Genomic DNA, 15,625 nt, shown 5'->3' on the forward strand with positions numbered 1-15,625 from the left:
CCCTGGGGCTTGGAGCGCACCAGCTGTCTCCAGGATGCACTTTGCTCTCAGTGTCAGAAAGGCAAATCCAGGGCCTCAGATGGGGATGGTGGTAAAAGTGTCCATCACCTTGGCCCAAAACCTGAGATGAGGAAACTCAGGTACCAAGAGCCTCACACGGTGTGTCACTGCTTCAGACCCCAGAGCCAGGAAGGTTTTATGAACCGCCGGAAGAGCAACTCCTTAGGGTTCCATCATCAGATGCAAGAGGCAGGGGTGGGAACTGCAGGGCAAGCCTGCCCTGTCCCCTCCCTCCATCAAAGGCAGTGAGGGCTGCTCATTTCACACCAACCTGAGTACAAATCCTGATGCTGACACATGTCCACTGTGTGACCTTGGGTGAGTCACTTAACTCCTTGAGGTCTCTACTTCCCCAACTGTGAAATGGGCCTGATGGTAGAAGTCTCTTCTTTGTAGGGTTGTGTGTGTGCTACCATTAAAGGTCTGCTTGCTCCTGCCTTTTTCCAGCTCAGCCCTGTTCTCCCTCCTCCTGTTCAGGCGCAATCCTGTTTGCTCAGCCTGTGTTCCTTTCTCACTCCACTGATGGGTTTATTGCAGGGATTTGCAAGGAGAAAGCTGGGAAGTGCCTTAAGCAGCCTGAACCAAGACACTGGTGGCCAGAAGAGAGGAAGAGTAACAGAAAACGGGTAAGAGACAGAGAGAGAGACAATGAGAGAAAGGGACACTGAGAGAGATAGAATGAGACTGAGACAGAAAGAGAAGAAAGAGAGAAGGGAGAGGGGTGGGTAGAGAAAGCCGGAGACAGAGATGAGAAATAGAGAGACCAGAAGACAGAAAAGGACAGAGTGTGTATGTCAGACACATATCCAAAGACAGGAAAGAAACAGACCCAGGGAGTAGGAAAGGGAGGGAAAGGAGATGTGGAGAGAGCCAGTCCTGCGCACACGCCTTGCTCAGGACGGGTCTCCGCCCTCAGGGCGGCCTCTCATCCCTTCCCCAGAATCCTTAAATCCTCTCTCCCTCAGGGCCCTCGGCATCTGTCACTGTCCCGTCCTGAACCGACAGCGGCTGGCGCGGGTGAGTGTGGCTACAGAGGGGGCCTGGGTGTGCGCTGGGGGTGGACTCCCAGTAAGAGCGGCCCAGGGCTGTCGGGGAGGGCAGGGGTAGGACTGGAGCCAGTGGTCGAGCAGGGGGGACCCAGGTGATGAGGTTCAGAGGGTGTGAGAGCCAGGTGGCCCGGGAAGGCTGGCCGAGTTGATGCTTCATAACTTCTCCAGCTGACTCGGCCAGTATTTATATACTGCGCGCCTCCCCTCTCCCCAAGGCTTGGGGCTCACTCGCCTTTCCGCCGACCCGGGTCCTTCCTCTGCCGGGCGCTCAGAGCGTTCTCCCGTTCTGTTCCCGTCCCCACCCCGTCTTCCTCCCGCAGTCCCCGAGCCGATGGCCGGGATCCTGCCGCTACTGACGCTGCTGCTGACGCTGGCGCAGGCGGGCGTGGCGGGCGCCGCGGGCTCGGTGCGCCTGGCGGGCGGCCTCACGCTGGGCGGCCTGTTCCCGGTGCACGCGCGGGGCGCGGCGGGCAGAGCGTGCGGGCCGCTGAAGAAGGAGCAGGGAGTGCACAGGCTCGAGGCCATGCTGTACGCGCTGGACCGCGTGAACGCCGACCCCGAGCTGCTGCCCGGGGTGCGCCTGGGCGCGCGGCTGCTCGACACCTGCTCGCGGGACACGTACGCGCTGGAGCAGGCGCTGAGCTTCGTGCAGGCGCTGATCCGCGGCCGCGGCGACGGCGACGAGGCAGCCGTGCGCTGCCCAGGCGGCGTCCCCCCGGTGCGCGCCGCGCCCCCTGAGCGCGTGGTGGCTGTCGTGGGCGCCTCGGCCAGCTCCGTCTCCATCATGGTCGCCAACGTGCTGCGCCTGTTTGCGGTGAGGGCCCGGGGGAGCGCCTGGGTTGCAGCTTCTCTCCCTCGTCCTTGCCCTGGGCGTGGCTGAGGTCTGGCCTCCTTGCGAGAATCACTCTAGTTCGCAAAGAAACCTTGTCCCCTGGGCCAGACGCAAGCCTGTCTGGGAAGGTTGTTCGGAATTAAAGCGTCTAGAGTGCCCGGGGTAACTAAGTCGTCCATTAATTGCACTGTAGCCCATGAGCGTTTCTCTGCCTCGTTTTCTCTCATTTTCCCTCTTTCTTTGTCTTTCTTCTTGATTTTCTCTTTCCATCTCCCTGTCTCTCTCTTCCCCTCTCCTTTCCATAACGTCTTCACACTCCACCCTTCCTTTCTGTTTCAGCTTCAAACATCTCTGTCTTCCCTAGACCAGCTCCAGCCCGCTTCTTCCAGAACCTCCCCCTCTCTGACCTTCATACCAGCTCCCACATGCTCCCTTTTATGTGTGTGTGTGTTTTGTTGTTTTCTTTCTTTTTTTTTTTTTGCTCGTGAGTTTTTCTTTAACATGAGGGATACACCCTCTTCTCTGCTAGCCGCCCTCTTCCCAGCCTCCCCAGCCACCGTTCTCCACTCTGCTTTCACACTTACTGCCCGCACTCCTTCTCCTGGATCAGCTCAGCTGTAATCCCTGCTATTAATCACTCTAATGCACACAGATAAACCCAGTTCTAAACAGGCCCCTCCATTAGTCCAGACACACCCTTCAATCAAATAACCCCTCCCCAGCTCTCCTGCCGGATCTGCCCCTCCTGGCCTCTCTTTGTGGCTGTTCCAGCTTGCCCCCAGCACTGTAACCCCAAACGTCCCTGTCCTGGGTCCTCATTGCCCTCCCTGCCTAGGGTCACTGACCCTCCATTCACAGCCCTGGTGTCCTTCCCCACTCCAGATACCCCAGATCAGCTACGCCTCCACGGCCCCTGAGCTTAGTGACTCCACACGCTATGACTTCTTCTCCCGCGTGGTGCCACCTGACTCCTACCAGGCCCAGGCCATGGTGGACATCGTGCGGGCATTGGGATGGAACTACGTGTCCACGCTGGCCTCCGAGGGCAACTATGGCGAGAGTGGGGTTGACGCCTTTGTGCAGATCTCCCGAGAGGCTGGTGAGCTTGGGGCAGGGGGGTCTGAGGCATGAAGGACCCTATAGAGGGTCTGTTGGACAGGGCATAAGCAGTGAGGTAGGGCACTGGGTTCATGATGGGGAGCCTGGATGGTGCCCCCTGTGGGGGTCCTTTGGAAGACTCAGCCCCTGCCACAGGCATGAGTGGTGGTGGCCCTGGTGGGTGAATGGGTGGGACCGCAGCTGACTTTGGCATCTCCGACACCCAGGGGGGGTCTGTATTGCCCAGTCCATCAAGATTCCCAGGGAGCCAAAGCCAGGAGAATTCAATAAGGTGATCAGGAGACTCATGGAGACACCAAATGCCCGGGGCATCATCATCTTTGCCAACGAGGATGACATCAGGTGGGACAGATGGCATGTTCAATCACCGTGTTCTTCAGAGGCTGTCCTTGAAGACCCTGCCGCCTCTTCTCACATATCCCAGCCACGTACATCCTCCTTTCCCTCTTTCTCACTTCCCCTTACCTTCCTGCCCCCACATACCTTTTCTACTGCCACCTCTCTGCCTGGTGCCCCCAGAAATGAACCAGGCCTGGTCTGGGTGAAGATGCTCCAAACCTAGCCAGGGAAACACGAGAATATATGTCTGTTTCTATAATTAACAGTGGGAGAGAGACTGGTGGGCGCATGTAAGTGCAGAAAATGAGCTGTCAGGGAAGGACTCCCAGGGGTAGGAGGGTATCAGCAGAAGGCCATGAGCCCCAGCAAGAGAAGGTAGGCCCTTCTTAAAGACAGCATGCAGTGGACTATGGTGCACAGAAGAAGAGGGCAGGCCTGGGGTCAGAGCCTGGGTGGACACTTTACTACCTGAAAAACCCAGGGCAAGTGTCCTAAACTCCCTACATCCTACCTTTCCTGATAAACAAAGGGTCTGATGAGTGATGCAGAATGGGGTAGATGGAGAGAGAAGAATGGAAAGTGACCAGAGTTAAGTTGGAGGAGGCTCTCCGGCCCTCGCTCACCCCTACCCTATCCTTACCAGGAGGGTCCTGGAGGCTGCACGCCAGGCCAACCTGACCAGCTACTTCCTGTGGGTTGGCTCAGACAGCTGGGGAGCCAAGATCTCACCCATCCTGAACCTGGAGGACGTGGCCGTGGGAGCCATCACCATCCTGCCCAAGAGGGCCTCTATTGATGGTGAGTGGGGGAACGCCCTTCCCCACTGCATCTCCCACCCATATTTATCCTTCCCCATGATCCCCTCTTGGGGGTGCTCATTTTCCCCTTCTATAAAATTGTACCATGATCCAGGGTCCCTTCTAGGATTCCCAGATTCTAGAATTCTGAGATTCTGTGAATACATCCCTCCAAGCAGTGTTTGAATGAATTGGCAGGTGAGGAAATGCACATCCCACTCTACAGGGTGAAGAATTGTTAGGTTTTGTTTGTTTGTTTAGTTTTGTGTTAATTCAATGCCTGTATTCCTGGTTCTGCCAAAGGCACTCTAATTTGAGGGTGACTGTGGGAGGGATAGAAACCAAGGATGTGGGTCGTACTGTCCTGTTGATCAATTAATGAGGCCTTCCTCTCCACCCCTCCTCCACCATCCCGCCTGTGAATATCTGGAAGAATGCAGGAAAGATGGCCACTTTACACTAGGATTGCTCATTTCCCCAAAGGCTAAACTGAACATGCTTTGATGAGGCACTTCGGGGTATTTTATGAAGTGCAGACCCTTGTAAATGCTGAGCCCTGACTTGCAGGGGCTCCCAGCCTTTGGGAGGTGTACACCCACCCTTACACTCTTTCTTTCCCTTAGAATGCATTCAGTTGCAGGCAACAGACTAGACTGAGAGTGGTTTTAGCAATAAAGGCATTTCATTACAAGGCATGAGGTTTCAAAGTAGGGGCAACTTCATGCTTGGGGCAGTGAGTCAATGATGTTCTCAGAGCCCTGAGCTCTGTCTCCCCTTCTGTTCCCCCATCCTCTGTAGTTGCCATATGCCTTCTATTTTTTAAAAGTCAACCTGTTTTTGTTTTTGTTTTTTTAATGAATTTATTTATTTATTTATTTTTGGCTGCGGTTGGTCTTTGTTACTGCATGCGGACTTTCTCTAGTTGTGGTGAGCGGGGGCTACTCTTCGTTGCGGTGAATGGGCCTCCCATTGAGGTGGCTTCTCTTGTTGCAGAGCACGGGCTCTAGGCATGCGGGCTTCAGTAGTTGTGGCTCGCAGGCTCTAGAGCTCAGGCTCAGTATTTGTGGCACACGGGCTTAGTTGCTCCGCGGCATGTGGTCTTCCTGGACCAGGGCTCGAACTCATGTTCCCTGCACTGGCAGGCAGATTCTTAACCACTGCGCCACCAGGGAAGTCCCATGTGCCTTCTTGATTGTGGTGTTTTATTCACAAAGTGGCTGCTGAAGCTCCACCCATTACATCTTCATAGCAGCATCCTAACCAGGAAAGAAAAGGCAGCAAAAAATTCTCTCATGTGGTGAGGCTCTGAGCTTGTATCAGGATGCAAATTTACCGTGGAGTCCCTAGATGGCTTTGAACTCATTGGCCAGGCCAGAAGTTGGTCACATGGGTATCCCCAGCTGCAAAGTGAGCAAGCGGTGAAGGGACACAAGTAGTGAGCTGTGGCTAGCTCAGACTGTTGCCAGCCCCCTCCCTCCTTCCCTGTCTCTCAGGATTTGACCAGTACTTCATGACTCGCTCCCTGGAGAACAACCGCCGGAACATCTGGTTTGCTGAGTTCTGGGAAGAGAATTTTAACTGCAAACTGACCAGCTCAGGTACCCAGTCAGACGATTCCACCCGCAAATGCACAGGTGAGAGCTGCCCAGGGTGGCGAGGGTGGTGAGGGAGAAGGTGGGAGGCCAGGTTGGGCATCTGGGAGCCAGGCACACTTCCTCTGGGCATCCCTAGGACAGGTGAGGAACGCATCGGCCGGGACTCTGCCTACGAGCAGGAAGGGAAGGTGCAGTTTGTGATTGATGCTGTGTACGCCATTGCCCACGCCCTCCACAGCATGCACCAGGCTCTCTGCCCCGGGCACACAGGCCTGTGCCCGGCAATGGAGCCCACCGACGGGCGGACACTGCTTCAGTATATTCGAGCTGTACGTTTCAATGGTGAGTGGGAGCCAGAGCCCCTACGTGAATGAGGGGAAGCCTGCTGGGATGGAGTTCTTGGGACCTGGGACGACTCAGGATGGAAGGAATGGGAGAGCAGAAGAGTATAGTGGGAGCATCTGGGCCTGAGAGCTGGAGGCTCAAGCCAAGTTCTGGGGAACAGTTTTTAACACCCCTCCTTCTCCAGGCTTCAGTACCTCCTGCTACAGGCTGCAAATTCCAGGTGTTGGGGAACTTCTCTGTGGCCCCTTCTGCCTGGATCCCTCAGAGGGTCACACACAACTCTCCTCTCGATTGCACGGAGTTTGTAGTCGTCTGGTCTCTGAGGGCACGCACGGGGCACAGTGCAGACTGTGCAAAGGCACTGCTTACACAGTGGACAGGCAGCCCACTCCGAGTCTCAGGCTTCCGAATGCCTCCCCAGCCAGGCCCTGTGCTGCCTGAGCACAAGGCATGAGTCTGTGTCCCTCCAATACGAGTGGAGGGCCTGGCACATGGTCAAGGCTCAGAATAAGGGTTTCTGAAAAGGCCCAGATGGACTCAGCCGTGCTTATGGTTTGCTGGGGGGGCTTCGCATTGTGTTCAATTACTATCCTTTAGTAAATTAAGAACTCTCTTCTTCCACCAAATGTTGAGCACCTTTCCTCTGCCAAGCTCTCCGTTAAAGAGCGTGACTTAGGGATTTCCCTGGCGGTCCAGTGGTTAAGACTCTGTGCTTCCACTGCAGGGGACACAGGTTCGATCCCTGGTCAGGGAACTAAGATCCCTCATGCCAATGGCCAAAAAGTTATAAATAAATAAAGAGCATGACTTAATAGTACTCCAGAACAGCTCTGCAAGCTGGTAGAACAAGCTTCTAAAAGAAATAAGGCACACTGATTGTTCAAATCAGTACCTTTGTAAGTCTGAACTCATCCTCTCGCCTGCACAGTTAAGCTCTTTCTTATTTCTTTTTAAATTGTGGTAACATGCACATAGTGTAATCTTTACTATCTTAACCATTTTTAAGTGTACGGTTTAGTGGTGTACATTGTTGTGCAGTCAACCTCTAGAACTCTTTTCATTGTGCAGAACTGAAACTCTGTACTCATTAAACACTAACTCCCCATCTCCCCCTCCCCCAGCATTCTACATTTTGTCTATGAATTTGACTGCTCTAAGTACCTCATATAAGTGGAATCACACAGGATTTGTCCTTTTGTGAGTGGCTTATTTCACTTATCATAATGTTCTCAAGGTTCATCCATGTTGTAGAATGTGTCAGAATTTCCTTCTTTTTTAAGGCTGAATAATATTCCATTGTATGTATAGACCACAATTTGCTTATCCGTTCATCCGTTGATGGACACTTGCGTTTCTTCCGCATTTTAGCTACTGTGAATATGCTGCTGTGAACATAAGTGTACAAATATCTCTTTGAGTCCCTGCTTTCCATTATTTTGGGTATATAGCTAGAAAAGGAATTGCTGGATTGTGTGGTAATTCTGTTTAATTTCTTGAGGAACCACCATATTATTTTCCACACTGACTGCATCATTTTGCATTCCCACCAGTGAAGTATAGGGTTTCAATGTCTCCATACACTTGCCAACACTTACTTTCTGTTGTTTTGACAGTGGCTATCCTAAGTGGGTGTGAGGTGGTATCTCACTGTGGTTTTGATCCGAATTTCCCTGATGATAGGTGATGCTGAGCACCTTTTCACGTGCTTGCTAAGCTCTTCCTTTGTCCTGGCTGGGCCTTTGATGGGCTCGAGAACCAGCTGAGGATGACAGGCTCTCCTTCCAGGCAGCGCAGGAACCCCTGTGATGTTCAATGAGAACGGGGATGCACCCGGGCGATACGACATCTTCCAGTACCAGGTGACCAATGGCAGTGCGGGCAGTGGCAGCTACCAGGCTGTGGGCCAGTGGGCGGAGACCCTCAGACTGGATGTGAGTGGCACGGGATGAGCTCTGGGCACAGGGAGGCGGACCCACCTTCCTGGGGGTGGGAGTCACAGGTCCCGGTGTCCCCTGTGTCCCAGGTGGAAGCCCTGCAGTGGTCGGGAGACCCCCGAGAGGTGCCCGAGTCTCAGTGCAGCCTCCCCTGTGGGCCGGGAGAGCGGAAAAAGATGGTGAAGGGCGTCCCCTGCTGTTGGCACTGTGAGGCCTGCGACGGGTACCGCTTCCAGGTGGACGAGTTCACTTGCGAGGCCTGCCCCGGGGACATGAGGCCCACGCACAACCACACGGGCTGCCGCCCCACGCCAGTGGTCCGCCTGTCCTGGTCCTCGCCCTGGGCGGCCCCGCCCCTCCTCTTGGCCGTGCTGGGCATCATGGCCACCACCACAGTGGTGGCCACCTTCGTGCGGCACAACAACACGCCCATAGTCCGGGCCTCTGGCCGCGAGCTCAGTTACGTCCTCCTCACCGGCATCTTCCTCATCTACACGGTCACCTTCCTCATGGTGGCTGAGCCCGGGGCGGCTGTCTGCGCTGCCCGCAGGCTCTTCCTCGGCCTGGGAACCACCCTCAGCTACTCTGCTTTGCTCACGAAGACCAACCGCATCTACCGCATCTTTGAGCAAGGGAAGCGCTCGGTCACGCCCCCACCCTTCATCAGCCCCACTTCGCAGCTCGTCATCACCTTCAGCTTCACCTCCGTGCAGGTGAGTCCTTGGGCTCCCAGAGTGACGGGGTGGGCAAACGGGGTCGGGGCTGGGGGTACGGGACTGACCTCCACCTTAAAACTCAGAGTCCCGGGCTTCCCTGGTGGCGCAGTGGTTGAGGGTCCTCCTGCCAATGCAGCGGACACGGTTCGTGCCCCGGTCCGGGAGGATCCCACATGCCGCGGAGCGGCTGCGCCCGTGAGCCATGGCCTCTGAGCCTGCGCGTCCGGAGCCTGTGCTCCGCTACGGGAGAGGCCACAACAGTGAGAGGCCCGCGTACCGCAAAAAAAAAAAAAAAAAAAAAAAAAAAAAAAAATCAGAGTCCCTCTTCTATTTTGGCCTCTATGTTTAAAAAAAAAAAAGAAAAAGTCCCAGGAGATAGGGCGCTACTATTTCTGTAACTAGAAGAACTCATTTAGGAGCAGCTGTTTCCTCCTGCTTCATCCTTGAAGGAAAATGGATCAGTAAGGTGGGGAGTGCAAGCATCCTGTTATTTTTCTGTAAAACAGTGAAATTATTTTCATAAAGTGAACGTGCTCTTCCATAATTTGGCTCCCAGGGCAAAGAGAATCTGATAAATTTCCCCCAAGCAGAGAATCTGTTTCCATAAAGGCAGTTCCTGCTGCCCAGTCACTGGGTAACTTGGATAAGAGGCACAGGGTCTAATGATACTATGTGGAGTGAAGCATCCAATTCCATTGATGGCCAGAATTTCATGCTGTATGTGCAGCAAAAGCAGAGTTCCTTTAGGGTTTTCTCTGAGATGGTAATATTACAACATTGGAAATGGCTCCTGTGGTCTGGAAAGCACTGGATGTTTTCTGTGTAAAGGGTGCTAAGAGACAAGTGTGTGTGACATTGTATGACATTGCAGAGCCAGCCCAGTTCTCAGGGCCAGCTGGATGGCCCATGCTCAGCTCATTTGGACACGGCTCACTCTCCACCCCAGGAGAGCCCTTCTTCCTACCCAGCTCTGCATATAACATGGTCATTCCCACCCATGGGCCTCAGTCCATGCAATTCTTCACAACTGGAAGGTGCTGCCATTTTCTGACACATAGCAGGGTCTGAGCGTCCTCTGTCAGGGCCGGAATCTCAGTGCACAGCCCATCCTCAGAAAGCACCTCACTGCTTCCTGCCTGAAACCCCCGTGGCACCTCTTGCCCCAGGATAGAGATGTTTAGACTGCATTCAGTACCCCCATCCGGCTCACCTATGGACTCTCCACATTATACCTCTCTTTCTAGAAATCCCAAATCTTTTCAAAGATGCACACCTTCAACTTTACAAGGTTATTCAGCAATATGATGGATGTGAAATGGTATCTCATTGTTTTAATTTGTCTCTACTTACTAGTGCAGCTAGCCTTTGTACTTCCTCTTCTGTGATGTGCCTGTGCCTCTTCCTGTGCTTTGCTCACTTTCTATTATTTTGTAGGCTTTTGTTATCTGTACTGGATGCTAATTCTTTTACCAAGTACGTGGGTTGCAAATTCAGTGGGGCGCATTTTGGTTGCTACTCCCGTGTATCATAGGCCTTGGGTTTTAGTTTCTCTTGGGCAACTTTCCCCCCCAGCTAGAGGATTTCTAAGAGGAGCCTCCATGCTTCCTTCCTGGACAGTGGGTGGAGTTTTATTTTATTAGTCCCTTGTTCATGGGGCTGCTGCCTTTGGGAGAATCACAAAAAGGTGTTCCTTCTGGGTGTGCAAATTATTTAAAAAGCATTCTTTCCTCTAGGATCACATGGCCCTACTCCAGGTGCCCAGTATGGCGCTGAAGTGTTGGCTAGGTTTCAGCCCCACTCCTCCCAAGTCAAGCATCTTGTGCAGTGAACCACCTGGACAAATGTAGGGGACGGCCCTTCCAGGGTCCCACCTTTATGCAGGTGTCTTAGTTCCTACTCCCCAGCTTCCCTTGGCTCAAGGTCATGTCTCCCCTCACTGTGAAGGAATTCATACTCCATCTTCTCCTTGTTAGGGCCTGTGTCTGACTCTGACCTCCCTGGCCACCTGGCATCAGTTCACATTCTTACTGCTCTCCATTCAGTGCCTCTATATTTTGAGCCTCACTATGCATTCACACACAATTTCATTATATCTTGTTCAACAGTGTTCTGGATCTGGAGAAGGAAGGGGGTCCTCAGGAACTTGGTTTGCCATATTGCTAGATTAGATACAGCTAGTGTTTTCCCCACCTACAGAATACATGATACTGCCTCCCTGGACAGTTGTGAAGGGAAACATTTCTGCTGGGCCTGGTTCCTAATCAGTGGGACATGCACTGACTCCTCCCCCAAGCTGGCATCATGTCTTCATAACAGATTATGAGGGTTCCCATTCGGTAGATAGAGGAGATGTGATTAGGGTCACCTTTCCAGAGCCCCTGCCTGCAGTCACTGCACCTTGCTGGGCTCAGTAAACGGTGGTGGTAATGGCTGAAATACAGGAAGAGGACATACAGGGCCCCTTCCCCAATCAGCCCAGATGTCCCCAGCACATACTTCCACTGCAACCCCTTCTCTCCACCTGCCTGTGTCACAGGCCTTTGCCCAGGCACTCCCCTCCTGGACAACCCTCCCCTCTCCACAGTGGCTCTCAGGCCTGAGCATCCCACTCAATAGGCCAGGAGCCTAAAAGTGACCCTAACCTGCTAGAGATCTCAGTCAAGGGTGAGGCTGGGTGTGTCCTTGATACCATGTTGGCTCCTGCAGGTGGTGGGAGTGATGGCCTGGATGGGCGCCCAGCCCCCACACAGTGTGATTGACTATGAAGAGCAGCGGACGGTGGAACCAGAGCAGGCCAGAGGGGTGCTCAAGTGCGACATGTCAGATCTGTCCCTTGTCGGCTGCCTGGGCTACAGCCTCTTGCTCATGGTCACATGCACGGTGTATGCCATCAAGGCCCGTGGCGTGCCTGAGACCTTCAATGAGGCCAAGCCCATTGGCTTCACCATGTACACCACCTGCATCATCTGGCTGGCTTTTGTGCCTATCTTCTTTGGCACTGCCCAGTCAGCTGAAAAGGTAATCTGGGTCCCCCGTCAGTTTCATGACCTCGTTTATTTCCTGCCTGTCCACGGAAGGGCTCGATTATTCCCAGAGCTGGGCCACCCATATGAATGCTTGCTTGGTTGGCTGATTAATTCATGTACTCATTTGTCTTTCCAGTCTCCCTCCAGTTGTTCTCTTAGTCCCCTTTCCATTGTTTATTCATTCATTTTTTTCATCCATGCTTCTTCCAACCATCAATTAACTTTATTTTATTCAATTATCTTTTCATATACTTTATATCTGCCAATCCATTCATCTGTCGGTCTATTTGTTTGACAGTCATTTATTCATGTGTACAGTGGAGCATTTGTTTATTCACCTCCATCTTCCCTTTGTTTGCCTACTTGCTCCTTTATTCAGGTTTGGTTCATCCATTCATTTGTACATTTGAAAACATGTTCATTCATTCATTAACATTCTCTAGCACTTTTTAGGCATATGGACCATTTCCCCAGGTGTTGCTCTCTGTGAATGAACCTCTCACTTCCCTTGATCACTTGTCCACTCAGTCCTGTGTCGTTTACCCTTCTTCCTGCCTATACCAGAGCCAAACAGTGACTACCAGTTCTTCATGCCACGGGGCCTTTGCTTACACTGCTCTCCTTTATTGAGTGCTCATTCCCAGTCACTTGACTGAAATAGACTCACTTCCAGGCTGTGTGGGGGTGGAGGGCGGGAGAGACCTGGGCTGAGTCCCACCTGGTCCCTTCCTCTGTGGCCTAGATCTACATCCAAACCACCACACTGACTGTGTCCTTAAGCCTGAGTGCATCGGTGTCCCTCGGCATGCTCTATGTACCCAAAACCTACGTCATCCTGTTTCACCCGGAGCAGAACGTGCAGAAGCGGAAACGGAGCCTCAAGACAACCTCCACAGTGGCAGCCCCACCCAAGGGTGAAGGCACAGAGGCCCCCAAGTAGCAAGTAAGGAATGAATGGGACAATTGCTCCCCGTCCTCTGTTCTTTTCTTTTCCTTGCTTCATGGTGGAAGCTGTGAAGAGCCCAGATCTGCAGTGAGCAATCAGGGTGGGGAGTCCACAAAGGCCACGGCCACCAAGATGGAGCTGGCCTGGACCCACAGGACACCTTTTTCTGTTTTTCTGTGCATGATGGCATCATACTTCCTCACTGCAGACCAGACTTTCTACTCATGGTGGGAAACAGCCACTGAGAGAATCCTACTCTGGAGAGGGACTAAACTTATACTCACTGATTTGAAGTTCAGAGATCATGATGAAGCCCTGGGCTTGGCCCAGTGTGAGTGGATTTCCACCCCTTGATCAACCACCAGAATTTGGGGATTGGGCAGCATGTGAGAATATGTAGACCCCAGAATGAAATTCAGGGTTGGGGTCAGGGAGGAGCAGTTTCCACAAGAGCTCTGTGGGTCTGTATTTTGGACTAACTTGGGCTTGGGTAAATATTTTGCTGGTACAGAGGGATCGAGCCTTGGATGAGAGCCCTGTGAGAGAAGATGGGCCTGCACAGGGCAGGGGAATGAGCAGAGGGAACTGGCATGCTCCCATGAGATTATTTGTGGCAGGGTCTTTTCCTCGAGATCTTTTCTCCTGGGATCTGGGGGATGTCATACTTAGAGAACTGCTTTTTTTTCCTTTCCCATGTGTATTCCCTTAAATGAACCCTGAACTTTAAGAAAATCAGATACACTTGTGTGGTGGTAGGGGTGTGAGAATAAACTAGCAAGGGTGGTGTTTGCCCTCCTCTGATGCCTGTAAGGGATGGTGTTCACAAGTTCTAGGTTGGGACCAGTGACAGAGAGAGTTGTGTCCATGGTGAAGATTAATTCCAAGTGGAAAACTTAGGATGAACATCAAAACTGTTCTCTTCCAATATTTCCTGGGGAGATCCCCTTCGAAAGGCAAGCATGAGGCATGGGAAGGAAGATGCTTGGACTTCAAATGCATTTTTCATTAATCTTTTTTTAACAAGAAGTTCAGTTTAAGTTAATGGAATTTTATTTCCCTGGGATAGAATTTAAATTTGTTAAATTGACTCTTTTTATTTATCAGTATGAATTCTCTAGTATCTAATGTCTGGAACTGATTTTGAAGATCAACAACACTTCATACAACATGGAGACTCTTCCTTAGACAGAGTCTCTGCGTAATCCATTTTGACCTTGGGACTAGGTGTTTCTGCATTCTTTAATAGGGCTTCTCCTCAGAATAACATTTTTGGTGTACAGATTCTCCTTCCTCACATTTGTTGCATTCCTAGGAATTCTCCACAGTGTGAACTATGACATTTCATATATTGCTGGATGCTTACCAAAATTCATTATTTCATACAGGTTCGCTCCTGTGTGGGTTTCCTGATGTACAATGAGGTGTGTTTTCTTACTGATGGCTTTTCCACATTAGTGCTTTGATAGGGTTTTTCACCTATATTAACTCTTAGAGAACAATGAGCTCTGATCTCTGAATGAAGGTTTTCCTGTATTTATTATTTTCTTGGTGTTTCTCTTGGTATGAATTCTCTGATGTGCCGTGAGTCTTGACTTCTAGTTGAAAACTTTTCCACAGTTTTTACATTTTTGTGGTTTTACCCACTCTGAACTCTGTGACTTAGATTTTGGATGATTTCTTAGTAAAAGCTTTTCCACATTTAGAGGTTTCCTCCCCATGTGAAGTTTCAGACTTAGAGTCCTGGTTTCCTGCTGAAGACTTTCATATACCCCCACATTCATTCAGACTGGTCTCTCTGATGTGGATTCTTTGATGCACAGTGAGTTCTGTCGTCTTCTTCTGGGCCTTCTCACATTCAGTCCACTTGTAGAAGATGCATGCACCATTTTGTGTGCAGTGGGGGCATCCTCTATTGATAAAGGCATTGTCATATTTAGTACATTTGTGAGATTTCTCTCCTTTCTGAATTCTCTAATGTGTACAAAAAGTTCTGACTCTTGGAAGAGGGCTTTTCCACACTCAGTGTGTACATAATGTCTCTACCTTGGATCATTTCTTTGATGTTCAGTGGGGGTTGACAAATCCTTGAAGGTTTTTCCATGCTCTTTGCATGCATAGTTTGCCTTCTCCGATGTCCAATCAATCAATTTGAACCCCTGAAAAAAGTTTTTCCCCCAAATTTGTGGAATTTATAAGGCATTCTGCCTATGTGTTTCATTTTCTGTTGAATAAGAGCCAGGATATACCTATAGGCTTTCTTACATTCATTGTCCTTGAATGATTTCTCACCAGTATGGATTATATGTTCCAGTGAAAACGGGGTTCTGGTTGGAGGCTTTTCCACATTACAGTCACAGTATTTCTCTCCAGTGTGAGTTCTCTAAAGCAGAGTAAGATTACATTTTGTTATAAGCTTTTATTCACTATGTTCAATGTGTTGAGACTTGTACAGGAGGGATTTTTTTATATTACTTATACTCTTATGCATTTTCACTAGTGTGGTTTTTAGTGGACACATTTATAACATTTATTACAACTTTGTCACATTTATTACATTTTGTGGTCTTTGGAAATTTCTCCCAAATTCATTACATTCATTGTCTCTCACTTTATTCAGTAATTTCTCTGTAAATAAATGTAAATTTTCCCAAACGTTTGACTTGGGTTTTCTGTTCCTTTTGTATATAGTTATTAACTTGCAAGACTCCCTGTAAAATGGAATAAAATGATAACTCCAAGTGAAACATTTTATAGAAGGAAACCTCTTCAGGAATACTGTTATATTGACGTCTTTGCCTCTAAATATGAAAAATTCCTAAGTGTAAACATTTCCTACCTCTTGGGCTTTGAGGGGAGAAATCTGCTCC

The 15,625-nt window shown here is 50.8% G+C and overlaps 1 protein-coding gene across 1 annotated transcript; it reads left to right on the forward strand.

Moving 5' to 3' along the window:
- The first annotated feature begins 1,440 nt into the window (after positions 1 to 1,440).
- On the forward strand, positions 1,441 to 15,400 carry GRM6 (glutamate metabotropic receptor 6). Its single transcript, XM_033855085.2, has 10 exons — positions 1,441 to 1,923; positions 2,824 to 3,040; positions 3,267 to 3,402; positions 4,043 to 4,197; positions 5,690 to 5,830; positions 5,933 to 6,133; positions 7,922 to 8,067; positions 8,160 to 8,783; positions 11,493 to 11,804; positions 12,555 to 15,400. Exons 1-10 carry the CDS (start codon positions 1,441 to 1,443, stop codon positions 12,750 to 12,752), a joined length of 2,613 nt encoding a protein of 870 aa, XP_033710976.1. The 3' UTR covers positions 12,753 to 15,400.
- Positions 15,401 to 15,625: the final 225 nt, after the last annotated feature.

Source organism: Tursiops truncatus, chromosome 3, assembly GCF_011762595.2.
Source record: "Tursiops truncatus isolate mTurTru1 chromosome 3, mTurTru1.mat.Y, whole genome shotgun sequence".
Classification (NCBI taxonomy): Eukaryota; Metazoa; Chordata; class Mammalia; order Artiodactyla; family Delphinidae; genus Tursiops; species Tursiops truncatus.